At 39.2% G+C, this 15,347-nt stretch overlaps 1 protein-coding gene across 1 annotated transcript in view; it reads right to left on the minus strand.

The window, feature by feature from the left end:
* The window catches only part of BEND2 (BEN domain containing 2), a 66,597-nt gene that overhangs the window by 39,654 nt on the left and 11,596 nt on the right, over positions 1-15,347 (minus strand). Inside the window, 1 exon segment of the mRNA XM_045051092.1 lies at positions 3,153-3,304. Within this exon segment, the coding sequence (XP_044907027.1) occupies positions 3,153-3,304 (152 nt within the window).

The following is a 15,347-nucleotide window of genomic DNA, read 5'->3' on the forward strand; positions in this document are numbered from 1 at the left end:
CTATTAATATATACATAGGAATGAGGGAAATAGTTAACATTTGGCAAACACCACAGTAGTGAATGTTGCAGGTAAAATACATGAATCAACTCAGTGGGCAAAAGAATTGAGGAGAAACAAGATATTAGCATAGTCTCAAAGTACCTCCCACCAGGATATTTATTAGTCACAAAGGGAAAAACAGTAACTTTACAGTGGAAAAATCCAGAAGATACCACATTAACCAAGAGACTGAATGTTAACATCACCAGTAAAAAGATATATATGGACACCATGTGTCCCTGATAACGATTTAATAAGGAAACAACATCATTTGGATGGCATGTTTGCCAAAAATGCATAATCTCAAGCTATTCAAGAGAAAATAATCAGACATACAAAAATTGAGAGACATTTTACAAAATAACTGATCTGCACACTCATCAAAAATGTCAAGGCCATGAAAGACAAGGGGAAAATGAGGAACTGTCACAGACTGCAAGAAACTAAGGAGACACCACTGAATTCACTGTGGGATACTGGATTGGATCCTGGAGGAGAAAAAGGACAAGGGGGAGAGGAATGCTGAAATTCAAACAAGGGTTGCAGGTCAGCTGACAGGACTGTAACAGTGTTAACATCGTACTTGCAAAAACAGTCCTATGCTTCAAAATTACCCTAATTTTAAGTTATACAGGTAAGTTAACATTGAGGGAAGTTGTATGTATGAGAATTCTCTGTAATATATTTGCACCTCTTCTGTAAATCTCAAATTATTCCCGAAATTAGAAAAGCTACTCAAACAGGGTACGAAACCACTGTGAATTTCCTATCAGATAAGGAGAAGGAAACAAAATGGTTAAGTGTTCATTGTCTTGTTCATTGCTAAGGAAGCATACAAATTCATGAGAGGAATATTTCCTTCAGCTCTCAAGTTCAGAGTAACTCCACAGTATGTGAAGGCTGAAAAAGAATTTAAATCATTTTCTGTATGATAGTAAGTGTGAATATATTTGGCAATTAGCAATTAATATTATGTAAATATTCTGTCAGATATGCATGCATTAATTATGCTTCCACCTTCTTCACAATCAGGCATTCATGTTCTTGTCCAGGGAAGATTTATTAATAAACCAAAAGGAAATAGAAAAGAAAGAACTGAGAGACACATTGAGGACTTCAATTCCGCTTTCAACAAGCACCAAAGACATAAAGGACCTCTGCCCTCGGCAAATAGTACAACAACACAAAAAGATGTACCACTGACCCTTGAACAACATGGGTATAAATTGTGCAAGTCCACTTATACATGGATTTTTTTTTTCCGAGAAATACAGTACAATACTATACGTGTGTTTTTTCTTCCTTACGATTTTTTTAAAGTAGGCTTCATGCTCAGCGTGGAGCCCAACACGGGGCCTGAACTCACCAACCTGAGATCAAGACCTGAGCTGAGATCACGAGTCAGATGCTTAAATGACTGAGCCACCCAGGCACCCCTTTATGATTTTCTTAATAGCATCCTTTTCTCTAGCTTGCTTTATTGTAAGAATACAGTATATATTACATATTACATATAACACACAACACATGTGTTAATTGACTGTTTACCAGAAAGGCTTCTGGTTAACAGTAGGCTATTAGCAGTTAAGTTTTGGGGAGTCAGAAGTTATACGTGGCTTTTTGACTGTGTGGGAATCAGCATCCCTAACCCCCACATTGTTCAAGGGTCAACTGTACTTACTTAACTGTTTTCTTATTAACCCAACTACACTCAAGACACCATTTTCTATCCAGCTTAACCCCTTATGTACTTTGGGGTAGAAAGACTAGTCTTCTAGTAATCTGGCACTAGAACCGCTTTGAAAGCAAATATTTCTAACCATCAACAAAGAACCAAATGTTGTATGGCTTGTGACTTTCAAATAATCCAACAGTGACACTCTGTGGACAAAATAAGAAACACTAAAGCACCTATTTTTCTTAATAAACTAATCGCTAAGACACCTTAAATTGTTTTTTGGAATAAAACAGGGTATAAATAAGTAAACGGACAGCAAATAGCCACTATACTTAATTACAATGGACCATAATAATAATTTTAACATAAACATTCCAAGTAGTTATCAATGTCTTTGTGTTAAAAGTTTATGAATCAGCCCTGCATTACCAACTTACTAAACAGCAAAAATTATATGGAATTATAATATAGATTAGTAATTATAAAAACAATATTGCTATCTTACTCTTGTGTAGTGTTTTATACTTTTCAAAGTGCTTTCACATAATTATGTCAGAAACCATGACTCGTGGTAGGCAGTTAACATCATCCCCAAAGATGAACATACTGGGGTTGATAGAAGTTAAGAGAACTGTCTGTACTACTTAGGTATAGGTACTACTGTCCCCATCCTTATATAAGTAAATAAATGCATTTTTTGTTAAGCTAAGTTATATACAGTCTAATAATCTATTTCATTCTACTTTAGAGATCAAGAAGAACAGCAGAATATGAGGGAAATGTCAAACAGTACAACTATGTCAGGAAACTGGCAGTTTCCTCTAAACTTCATCTATCCAAATACTTTGAACTAGTATTTGCACTCCTGAGTCTTTACTCAAATTAAATGTAAACATACATTCACAAAGTGTTCACATTCTGAACATTATTGTTCAGAACCACTTTACTCATAATAGCCTGAACTGGAAAAAAACCAAATGTGCATCAAAAGGAGAATGGATAAACAAATTATGGACACTCATACAACAGAATATTACTCAGCAATGAATGGGAATGAAATGTCACTACAACCAGATGAATCTCCAAAATACTGTTCTGGGAAAAAGAGACAGTGACACAAAAGATTACATACTGTATGATTCTACTAATATCAAGTTCTAGAACAGGCAAAACTCATCTATGATAGGGAAAATATTAGAATGGTGTTTCTCCAAGGTTGGGGGCGGGGGCAGGTCTTACTGGTTAGAAGCATGAGGGAACTTTCTGGGATGATGGAAATGTTCTTCTTCTTGATGGCGGGTGGTCGGGGGAGGTATACATATTTGCCAAAACTTGTTGAACTGTTCACTGTATGAAATTAAACTCAATTTAAAGAAAAAGAAATAAAGCAGAATGAAAAAAAACCCAAAGATTTTCACTTTAATATACAAACCCTATAATCTCCCCGTGGATAAGATGATCGTCTTCTTTTGTGTGATAGGAGAAATTCCACTTCCAATGAGTTGGAGCTGTGTCTTTTTAAAGTTGCTAGATGGCTCATTTGTGAAACTGCCTGGTCACCTGGGACTGGTAAACCATCTACTCCTGAAAAGCAACACATAAAAAAGTTACTTCACAGACTTACCACCATAACAAACTTAATATGGATCTGTCCTCCGAATTCCAACTTCAATTGAATTGGAGTCCTGGTTGAATTTTAGAGAGTGACAAAACAATAACTTTTCCATTAGTGATTTCGAATAAACCTTTAAAATTGAAGGGCTAATATTGCCACACCCAGGAATAAGAATCAAGATCAAACACAAATTCAAAACTGTGAAGTGAATGCTTCACAACTTAAAGGCTACAGAGTAAAAGCTGGAAACAAATGAACAAGAAAACACAATTCCCAGCTTCTTTTTAAAAGGAGCCCAGGGGCGCCTGGGTGGCTCAGTCGGTTAAGCGTCCGACTTCAGCTCAGGTCATGATATCACGGTTCGTGAGTTCGAGCCCCGCGTCGGGCTCTGGGCTGATGGCTCAGAGCCTGGAGCCTGTTTCAGATTCTGTGTCTCCCTCTCTCTCTCTGACCCTCCCCCATTCATGCTGTTTCTCTCTCTGTCTCAAAAGTAAATAAACGTTAAAAAAAATTAAAATTAAAAAAAAAAAAAAGGAGCCCAAAAGGCTTTGTACTTAGGGAGGCAGCCGGCCTCCAAATGTGAGTCAGGAGACTGTTCTGGCTCAGGCCCCCACCACGGTAAGGACTGGGCAGACCACAAAGACACCGCCCCCCCATCTGCCAGGTCAGAATGGCTTGAGATCATCTCTAAGGTCACTTGAACTCTAAGATCATGACTGTTCCATTTTACATGGAACTGTTCCATAGTTACATTTTATATTAAACCTAGATAAATGTATGTGAAGTATAAACCCCTGAATATTCTAGAATTATGTAGGCTCACTTATGGTTCTGAGTCATTTAAGTCTGCAACTAGAAAAAGACATGGAGCGCAAGATCATCCTATTACACTACCTCTACTCTACCAAGTAGAGACTTGGGTGCGGGCATTACGGTACTGGGAGGGGCGCCTTAATAACAGACCTCCTTCCCTTTAGCCATCCTGAGCCAGGGAAGGGGTGGGAGGCAGAATGAAGGGAGAACGAACTCCCAGGTGAGATAAATGCAGGCTAATATGGTGGGGAAAATTCAATTAGAAAATACCTCCAATTTGAGCTGCAACTTCCATTTTTATTTTTTAAACTGGTTGTTTTATTATAAGACTAATAATGAATAATTAAACTGGGGTATTTTCATACAAAGGAAGACTACACAGCAATGAGAATGAACCAACTACTGTTACACACGAGGACGAATCTCACAACCATAACACGGAGTAAAAGCCAGACACCAAAGAGTATAGTTGTGATGTGATTTATAATAAGAAACACGTATTTGGTCTTCATCCGTTTCTGGCCCAGCCCCTACAACCCTTGGAATTTCTTAAGTGAGGAGAGTGATAAAGGTGTCTTTTGTTATATTAATGAAGTGACTTTTGGAAAGCCCCAGGATCACCTAAGGATAGGGGGCCTGGTCACCAGGGGAAGCAAGCTGTGATTAGAGGACTGGAACTTTAAGTCCCACCCACTGACCTTGCGGAAGGGAGAGGGGCCGGGGGTTGAATTAGTTGCCAGTGGCCAGTGAGTTCATCAATTATGACTGTGTAATGAAGCCTCCATAAAAACCCAAAGCACAGGGTTGGGAGAGCTTCTGGGTTGGTGAACACATGCAGATGTGGGAAGGATGGTCTGCTCTGAAAGGGTATGGAGGCTCCGTGTCCTCTCCCCATACCTTGTCCTCTCCCCATACCTTGTCCTATGCATCTCTTCCATCTGGCTGTTCCACAGTTACATCCTTTTATAATAAACCAGTAATCTAGGAAGTAAAGTGTTCCTCTGAGTTCTGTGAGCTACTCTAGCAAATCAATCAAACCTGAGGAGGGTCACAGGAACCTTTTATAGCCATGCAATCAGAAGCACAGGTAATAGCCCAGGCTTGTGACTGGTGTCTGAAGGCTGCACGGGCCGGGGCGGGGGCAGTCTTCTGGGACTGAGCCCCTTAACCTGTGGAATCTGACGCTATCTCTGGGTAGATAGTGTCAGAATTGAGTTGAATTCTCAGACACCCTGCTTATGTCCAAGATTTGCTTGGTGTTAAGTGAGAATCTCCCACCACCACTACTAACACACACTGTGCAACTTGACCCAGGAACCTAAAAAAGTTGTATATGATTCAATTGTTCTAAAGCTCAAAAATCGGCAAAAGTAATCAATGGTGGGAGATGTCAGGATAGTGCTACCTTGCAAGAGGTACGGTAATGCCTGGAAGAGAGGTGAAGGCTGATTCTGGGGAGCTCATACCCTTCTATTTCTTGGTGTGAGTGCTGGTTACATGTGTGTGTTAACTTGAAAATTCTTTAAGCTGTATATTTATACATATACACATTTATACATATACACATTTATACATATACATACACATATGATTTATACATATTTTTGTATGTGATAGATTTCTATTAAAAAATCTACCTAAAAAAATAAGCTTTTAAAAAATTCAGAATCTAAAGTAGTCCCTAACCAATAAATATCATAACCTTTAAATATATTTCCTTTTTTCTTACCCTATGTATATTTTATATAGTTTAAATCACACTGTACATATATCCTGAACAATTTTGTATGTCATATATAATTTTTAAAATATTTTTCTCAGGGCGCCTGGGTGGCTCAGTCGGTTGAGCGTCCGACTTCGGCTCAGGTCATGATCTCGCTGTCCGTGAGTTCAAGCCCTGCGTCAGGCTCTGTGCTGACAGCTCAGAGCCTGGAGCCTGCTTCGGATTCTGTGTCTCCCTCTCTCCCTGATCCTCCCCCATTCATGCTCTGTCTCTCTCTGTCTCAAAAATAAATAAACATTAAAAAAAATTAAAAAAAAATATTTTTCTCCTTTATTTTTTATTTATTTTTAATTGAAATATACTTGACATACAATAATTTAAAAAATATTTTAGAAATGCCTGCATAATAATCCACAGTGTGGATGTCCATACGTTATCTGTTTTCTGTTGTGGAACATTTATATTGCTTCTAATTTTTCACTATTTTGCTATAATGATGGGTACACATTCAAATGTAAATATTTATGCACATCTCTGAAAGGTTCCTTATAATGGATATTTAGAAGAATCACCAGGTTAAAGGGCTCCTGATAGGTGCTTCCAAAGTGTCCAAAAAGGTCACAGTAACTTACATTTATAATGAGAACTACCATGCAATAGTTCTTCTCCATTACCAGTAAAGTGAATTACCATGTAAAAATTGCTAATTTGGTAAATTAAAGTTCAAAGTCTGTATCCCATTTTAACTTGCATTTTTTGTTACTAATGCAATGGAATATTTTCCAAATGTTTTCTATCCATTAAGATTTCTTGTGCTGTGATCTATTATTTTTCATATCCTCTGCTCAGTGCCCTGTTGGAATTTCAGTGTTTCCTGTTTGATTTGTATGAGGTCTTGCTATCTTAAGAATAACAACCCTAGAGGGGCACCTGCGTGGCTCAGTCGATTAAGTGTCTGACTTAGGCTCAGGTCATGATCTCACCATTCCTGGGTTCGAGCCCCACATCGGGCTCGGTGCTGACAGCTCAGAGCCTAGAGCCTGCTTGAGATCTGTGTCTCCCTGTCTCTCTCTGCCCCTCCCCTGTTCTCACAACTGTCTCTCTCTCAAAAATAAACAAACATTAAAACATTTAAAAAAAAAAAAAGAGTAACAACCCTTGACAATGTACATTTTCAGCAAATATTTTTCTCAAGTGGTGATGTAATTTTGAACTAATCGGTTTTTGAGATAGGGAGAGGTTCTATTTTTACTTCATCAAATTCATTAATATTTTTGTGATTTCTTGAACGGCTGTATGCTCCATCTTTCACTAGGAATAGAAAAACATTCAACTATATTTTCTCCTAGTTTTCCATACTTCCATTCATTAGATATTCGGCTCTTTAATCCATCTTGAAATTATTTAAGTGTGTGATATGAGGTGAAATCCAAAGGGCTTTTCTCCCCAAATAGTTAAGCATCTGTACCAGCATGATTTACTATCTATGCTTCTCTTATTAATACTACAGTATATTAATTCTAAATTCTTTGCTCTTTTTGTGAGCTTCCTGCTGCATTAAATCTGGCTCTTTATTTCAAAACTAGTACCATCATATTTTAATAATTGTACTTTCAAAATGTTCTAGCGTTTGATATGGTAAATTACCACCTGTCCCTTAAACAGATTTTCTTAAGATTTTCTTTCTTTTTTTTTTTTTTAGTTATACAAGAATGTTTTTTCTCCTCTAGGAACAATTTGTGTCTCTCCACATACTCAAGCCTTATTTTAAGACCTTCAGTAAAGTAGTTTTTGCTTTCCTTTCATACAGATTCTGCTATTTTTATCCATTTATTCCTTAGAATTTTTAATATTTATTTGTAGCTGTTATCAGCTGGGTTTTTCCCATACATATATAATTTTTTTTAATTTTTTTTTCAACGTTTATTTATTTTTGGGACAGAGAGAGACAGAGCATGAACGGGGGAGGAGCAGAGAGAGAGGGAGACACAGAATCGGAAACAGGCTCCAGGCTCCGAGCCATCAGCCCAGAGCCCGACGCGGGGCTCGAACTCACGGACCGCAAGATCGTGACCTGGCTGAAGTCGGACGCTTAACCGACTGCGCCACCCAGGCGCCCCTATAATTTTTTTAATGTAAACTCTACGTGCAATGTGGGGCTTAATTTCACAACCCCGAGACTAAGAGTCACCTGCTCTGCCAACTGAACCAGCCAGCCACCCCACCCTATATATGTTATAAATGCTTGATGTTAGTATATGAGAAAACAATTTGCTTTTATAATTAAAAAAATGTATTGTCTAAACCGACTCTAGAAAAAATAGAAAATCTCAACAGACCTATAACAGGTCTGTTGAGAAATTGAATCAGTCCTCACAAACCTCCCAGCAAGGGAAAGGCCTGGACCAGAGGGCTTCACTGCTGGATCTACCAAATAGTTAAAGAATTAACACCAGTCTTTTTCAACTTCTTCCAAAAAACTAAAGAAGAGGGAACACTTCCTAACTCATTCTGTGAGGCAAGAATTACCCGGTTACCAAAGCCAGATAGACATTACAAGAAAAGAAAATCACAGACCAATATCCCTTATTGAATATAGATGCAAAAATCCTCAACAAAATAATAGCAAATCTAATCCACCAGCAAATTAAAAGGATTATTCACCATGACCAAGAGGGACTGATCCCAGGAATGCAAGGGTAGTTCAACAAAAGAAAACCAATCAGTGTAACATCCCACATTAATAGAACAAAGGGAAAAAACATGATGTTACATATATTTTACCACACACACACACACAAAAACTACCTGGTCACCTTTTCTGAAATTCCTTATTCTAAATTTTTGCTTCAGTTAGAAAGATCAAAGGGATCAGACTATAAGGACCAGACTGCGACCTCCTTTGCTTCACTAAACATGTGTTGGTCTTCCAAACTACTACTTTTAGATCTACTGCAACCACTTCAACAGCTCTTAGTTTCCTTTCATGTGGATAGGTCATGATTCATTCAACTAGTCCCTAATTCATGGATATTCAAGTTACTATTAAAGTTTTGCCCATGCAAAGCACACTGCTGAACAGCCCTGCACTTCTGGAAGTAGTTCTATGGGATAAATTCCTAGCAGTAGAAATGACAGGTCAAAGGGTATCCACTCTAGCTCTCTCCCACTAAAGAGGGCTGTTGGAATCTGTAACACATTAAGAAAGTATTCTGCTGGTTCTGCATGTAGTATTAAAACCAGAACATGGAACAAGTGGTACCAAAACTTTGTGGCATCAGTTAGATCAGGGGTTGGCAAACTATAGCCTACAGACCAAACCCACCTTGCCACCTATTTTTATATAGCCCACAAGCTAAGAATGGTTTTGGTTTTTGTTTGTTTTTTATATTTTTAAATGATTAAAAAACGGGGGGAGAGACTAGGGAAGATGGCAGCATAGGAGGACGCTGGGCTCACCTCATCCTGCTGATCACTTAGATTCCACCCACATCTGCCTAAATAACCCAGAAAACCACCAGAAGACTAGCAGAACAGACTCTTCGGAGCCAAGCATAGACGAGAGGCCCACAGAAGAGGGTAGGAAGGGCGGAGAGGCGGTGCACGCTACACGGACTGGCAGGACGGAGCCGGGACGGTGGAGGGGTGGCCCGCCCAGTAAGGCAGAGCCCCCGACTCTGGCTTGCGAAAGCGGAGGGGCTGGACTGCGTGAGTTCTGACAGCCGACAGGGCTTAACATCTGCAATGTTATAAGTCAACAGCTCTGCTCAGAGAGTGGGAGGGCGAGAGGACCCTGGGAGGGAGAGGTGTTGAGTACTGGAAGACAGAGCTCAGCTCGGTGGGGAACAAAGGCATTGGGAAGCACCATCTCCCTCTCCAATCCCCCAGCCAAAATCCCAAAGGGAACCAGTTCCCGTCACTGAACTTGCTTGCACTGCGCAAACACCCAGCGCTGTGTTTCTGTGGATCCATCCCTCTGACGGGTCTGCCTCCCTCCCGGTAGCTGCAGGGCCCCTCCGGCAGGGGACCACTGACAGCAAAGCAAGTTGAGCCTGCCCCTCCCACCCCTGTGCACCTTGCGGATCCACCCCAGCTAATACGCCAGATCCCATCAAAGCAGCACCACAAGCCTGGCAGTGTGCAAGTAGCCCAGACAGGGGCCACATCACTCCACAGTGAGTCCTGCCCCTGGGAGAGGGGAAGATAAGGTACACACCAGTCTGACTGTGGCCCCAGCAGTGGGGTGGGGGCAGACAACAGGTCTGACTGAGGCCCCGCCCACCAACGCAAGTTACTCCAGACAGCACAGGGGAAGAGCCCTGCAGTTCCACGCCACCCCAGGGACTATCCAAAATGAAGAAATGGAAGAAGTCTCCTCAAAAGAAACTCCAGGAAGTAGCAACAGCTAACGAATTGATCAAAAACGATTTAAGCAATATAACAGAACAAGAATTTAGAATAATAGTCATAAAATTAATCGAACAGTCAGGAGAAGCTAAAAAATGCTATAAATGAGGTGCAAAATAAAATGGAGGATTGAACACCTCGGATTGAAGAGGCAGAGGAGAGAATAGGTGAATTAGAAGATGAAATTATGGAAAAAGAGGAAGCTGAGAAAAAGAGAGATAGAAAAATCCAGGACTATGAAGGGAGAATTAGAGAACTAAGTGATGCAATTAAACAGAACAATATCCGTATCATAGGAATTCCAGAAGAGGAAGAGAGAGAGAAAGGGGCTGAAGGTGTACTTGAACAAATCATAGCTGAGAACTTCCCTGATCTGGGGAAGGAAAAAGGCATTGAAATCCAAGAAGCACAGAAAACTCCCTTCAGACGTAACTTGAATCGATCTTCGGCATGACATATCAAAGTGAAACTGGCAAAATACAAGGATAAAGGGAAAATTCTGAAAGCAGCTAGGGATAAACATGCTCTAACATACAAATGGAGACTGATAGGACTAGCGACGGATCTATCTACTGAAACTTGGCAGATCCTAAGGGGGATTCTGTGAGTGAAATGTTGCAAGGACCACAAAGTACCAGAGACATCACTACAAGCATGAAACCTACAGACATCACAATGACTCTAAACCGATATCTTTCTATAATAACACTGAATATAAATGGACTAAATGCTCCAAGCAAAAGACATAGGGTTTCAGAATGGATAAAAAAACAAGACGCATTTATTTACTATCTATAAGAGACTCATTTTAGACCTGAGGACACCTTCAGATTGAAAGTGAGGTGATGGAGAACTATCTGTCATGCTCCTGGAAGTCAAAAGAAAGCTGGAGTAGCCATACTTATATCAGACAAACTAGACTTTAAATTAAAGGCAGTAACAAGAGATGAAAAAGGGCATTATATAATAATTATAGGGTCTATCCATCAGGAAGAGCTAACAATTATAAATGTCTATGCATTGAATGCAGGAGCCCCAAATATATAAAACAATTAATCACAAACATAAGCAACCTTATAGATAAGAATGTGGTAATTGCAGGGGACTTTAATATTCCACATACAACAATGGATGGATCATCTAGACACAAAATCAATAAAGAAACAAGGGCCCTGAATGATACATTGGATCAGATGGACTTGACAGATATGTTTAGAACTCTGCATCCCAAAGCAACAAAATATACTTTCTTCTCGAGTGCACATGGAACCTTCTCCAAGATAGATCACATACTGGGTCACAAAACACCCCTTCATAAGTATAAAAGAATTGAGATCATACCATGCATACTTTCAGACCACAGTGCTATGAAACTTAAAATCAACCACAGGAAAAAGTCTGGAAAACTTCCAAAAGCATGGAGGTCAAAGAACACCCTACTAAAGAATTGAATGGGTCAACCGGGCATTAGAGAATAAATTAAAGAATATATGGAAACAAATGAAAATGAAAATACAACAATCCAAATGCTTTGGGATGCAGCGAAGGCAGTCCTGAGAGGAAAACACCTTGTAATCCAGACCTATATCAAGAAACAAGAAAAATCCCAAATACAAAATCTAACAGCACACCTAAAGGAAATAGAAGCAGAACAGCAAAGACACCCCAAACCCAGCAGAAGAACAGAAATAATAAAGATCAGAGCAGAAATAAACAATATAGAATCTAAAAAACTGTAGAGCAGATCAATGAAACCAAGAGTTGGTTTTTTGAAAAAATAAACAAAATTGATAAACCTCTAGCCAGGCTTCTCAAGAAGAAAAGGGAGATGGCCCAAATAGATAAAATCATGAATTAAAATGGAATTATTACAACCAATCCCTCAGAAATACAAGCAATTATCAGGGAATTCCATGAAAAATTATACGCCAACAAACTGGACAACCTAGAAGAAATGGACAAATTCCTACACACCAACACACTTCCAAAACTCAAACAGGAAGAAATAGAAAACTTGAACAGACCCATAACCAGCAAAGAAATTGAATCAGTTATCAAAAATCTCCCAACAAATAAGAGTCCAGAACCAGATGGCTTCCCAGGGGAGTTCTACCAGACGTTTAAAGCAGAGATAATACCTATCCTTCTCAAGCTGTTCCAAAAAATAGAAAGGGAAGGAAAACTTCCAGACTCATTCTATGAAGTCAGCATTACTTTGATTCCTAAACCAGAGACCCAGCAAAAAAAAGAGAACTACAAGCCAATATCCCTGACGAATATGGATGCAAAAATTCTCAATAAGATACTAGCAAATCGAATTCAACAGCATACAAAAAGAATTATTCACCATGATCAAATGGGATTCATTCCTGGGCTGCAGGGCTGGTTCAACATTCGCAAATCAATCAACGTGATACATCACATTAATAAAAGAAAAGATAAGAACCATATGATCCTGTCAATCGATGCAGAAAAAGCATTGGACAAAATTCAGCACCTTTTCTTAATAAGAAACCTTCAAAAAGTCGGGACAGAAGGAACATACTTAAACATCTAAAAGCCATTTATGAAAAGCCCACAGCTAACATCATCCTCAATGGGGAAAAACTGAGAGCTTTTTCCCTGAGATCAGGAACACAACAGGGATGTCCACTCTCACCGCTGTTGTTTAACATAGTGTTGGAAGTGCTAGCATCAGCAATCAGACAACAAAAGGAAATCAAAGGCACCAAAATTGGCAAAGATGAAGTCAAGCTTTCACGTTTTGCAGATGACATGATACTATACATGGAAAACCCAACAGACTCCACCAAAAGTCTGCTAGAACTGATACATGAATTCAGCTAAGTCGTAGAATACAAAATCAATGTACAGAAATCAGTTGCATTCTTACACACTAATAATGAAGCAACAGAAAGACAAATAAAGAAACTGATCCCATTCACAGTTGCACCAAGAAGTATAACATACCTAGGAATAAACCTAACCAAAGATGTAAAAGATCTGTATGCTGAAAATTACAGAAAGCTTATGAAGGAAATTGAAGAAGATATAAAGAAATGGAAAAACATTCCCTGCTCATGGATTGGAAGAATAAATATTGTCAAAATGTCAATAGTACCCAAAGCTATCTACACATTCAATGCAATCCCAATCAAAATTGCACCAGCATTCTTCTCGAAGCTAGAACAAGCAATCCTAAAATTCATATGGAACCACAAAAGGCCCCGAATAGCCAAAGTAATTTTGAAGAAGAAGACCAAAGCAGGAGGCATCACAATCCCAGGCTTTAGCCTCTACTACAAAGCTGTAATCATCAAGACAGCATGGTATTGGCACAAAAACAGACACATACACCAATGGAATAGGACAGAAGCCCCGGAATTAAACCCAAAAAAGTATGGTCAACTAATCTTTGACAAAGCAGGAAAGAATATCCAATGGAAAAAAGACAGTCTCTTTAACAAATGGTGCTGGGAGAACTGGACAGCAACATGCAGAAGGATGAAACTAGACCGCTTTCTCACACCATTCACAAAAATAAACTCAAAATGGATAAAGGACCTGAATGTGAGACAGGAAACCATCAAAACCCTAGAGGAGAAAGCAGGAAAAAACCTCTCTGACCTCAGCTGCAGCAATCTCTTACTTGACACATCCCCAAAGGCAAGGGAATTAAAAGCAAAAATGAACTATTGGGACCTCATAAAGATAAAAGCCTCTGCACTGCAAAGGAAACAATCAATACAACTAAAAGGCAACCAATGGAATGGGAAAGATATTTGCAAATGACATATCGGACAAAGGGCTAGTATCCAAAATCTATAAAGAACTCACCAAACTCCACACCCAGAAAACAAATAACCCAGTGAAGAAATGGGCAGAAAACATAAATAGACACTTCACTAAAGAAGACATCCAGATGGCCAACAGGCACATGAAAAGATGCTCAACATCGCTCCTCATCAGGGAAATACAAATTAAAACCACACTGAGATACCACCTCATGCCAGTCAGAGTGGCCAAAATGAACAAATCATGAGACTATAGATGCTGGAGAGGATGTAGAGAAACAGGAACCCTCTTCCACTTTGTGGGAATGCAAATTGGTGCAGCCACTCTGGAAAACAGTGCAGAGGTTCCTCAAAAAATTAAAAATAGATCTACCCTATGACCCAGAAATAGCACTGCTAGGAATTTACCCAAGGGATACAGGAGTGTTGATGCATAGGGGCACTTGTACCCCAATGTTTATAGCATCACTTTCAACAATAGCCAAATTATGGAAAGAGCTAAATGTCCATCAACTGATGAATGGATAAAGAAATTGTGGTTTATATACACAATGGAATACTATGTGGCGATGAGAAAGAATGAAATCTGGCCTTTTGTAGCAACATGGATGGAACTGGAGAGTGTTATGCTAAGTGAAATAAGTCATACAGAGAAAGACAGATACCATATGTTTTCACTCCTATGTGGATCCTGAGAAACTTAACAGAAGACCATGGGGAGGGGAAGGAAAAAAAAAGATTCAAGAGGGAGGGATGCAAACCATAAGAGACTGTTAAAAACTGAGAACAAACTGAGGGTTGACGGGGGGTGGGAGGGAATGGAGGGTGGGTGAGAGGTATTGAGGAGGGCACCTGTTGGGATGAGCACTGGGTGTTGTATGGAAACCAATAAATTTCATATTAAAAATAAAATAAAATAATAAATTAATTAAAAAAAAAAAACAGGGGTGCCCGGCTGGCTTAGTTGGTAGAGCATGCAGCTCTTGACCTTGGGGTTATGAGTTCAAGCCCCACATTGGGCGCAGAGCTTACTTAAAAAAATTTTTTTTAATGTAATTGTATTTGAAGTGTATATAACTCAAAGAAATGTAGAATAAATGTAAAATATCAAAAAATTAAGGTAATTTATTGGTTAAACGGGCGAGAGGTGTTAAGGAGGGCACTTGTGATAAGGACTGGATGTTGTATGTAAGTGATGAATCACTAAATTCTACTCCTGAAACTAATATTACACTATGTTTAACTAACTGAAAGACATTTTTTCAAGTTCATTTA

The sequence above is a fragment of the Felis catus genome, chromosome X, assembly GCF_018350175.1.
Source record: "Felis catus isolate Fca126 chromosome X, F.catus_Fca126_mat1.0, whole genome shotgun sequence".
NCBI lineage: Eukaryota > Metazoa > Chordata > Mammalia > Carnivora > Felidae > Felis > Felis catus.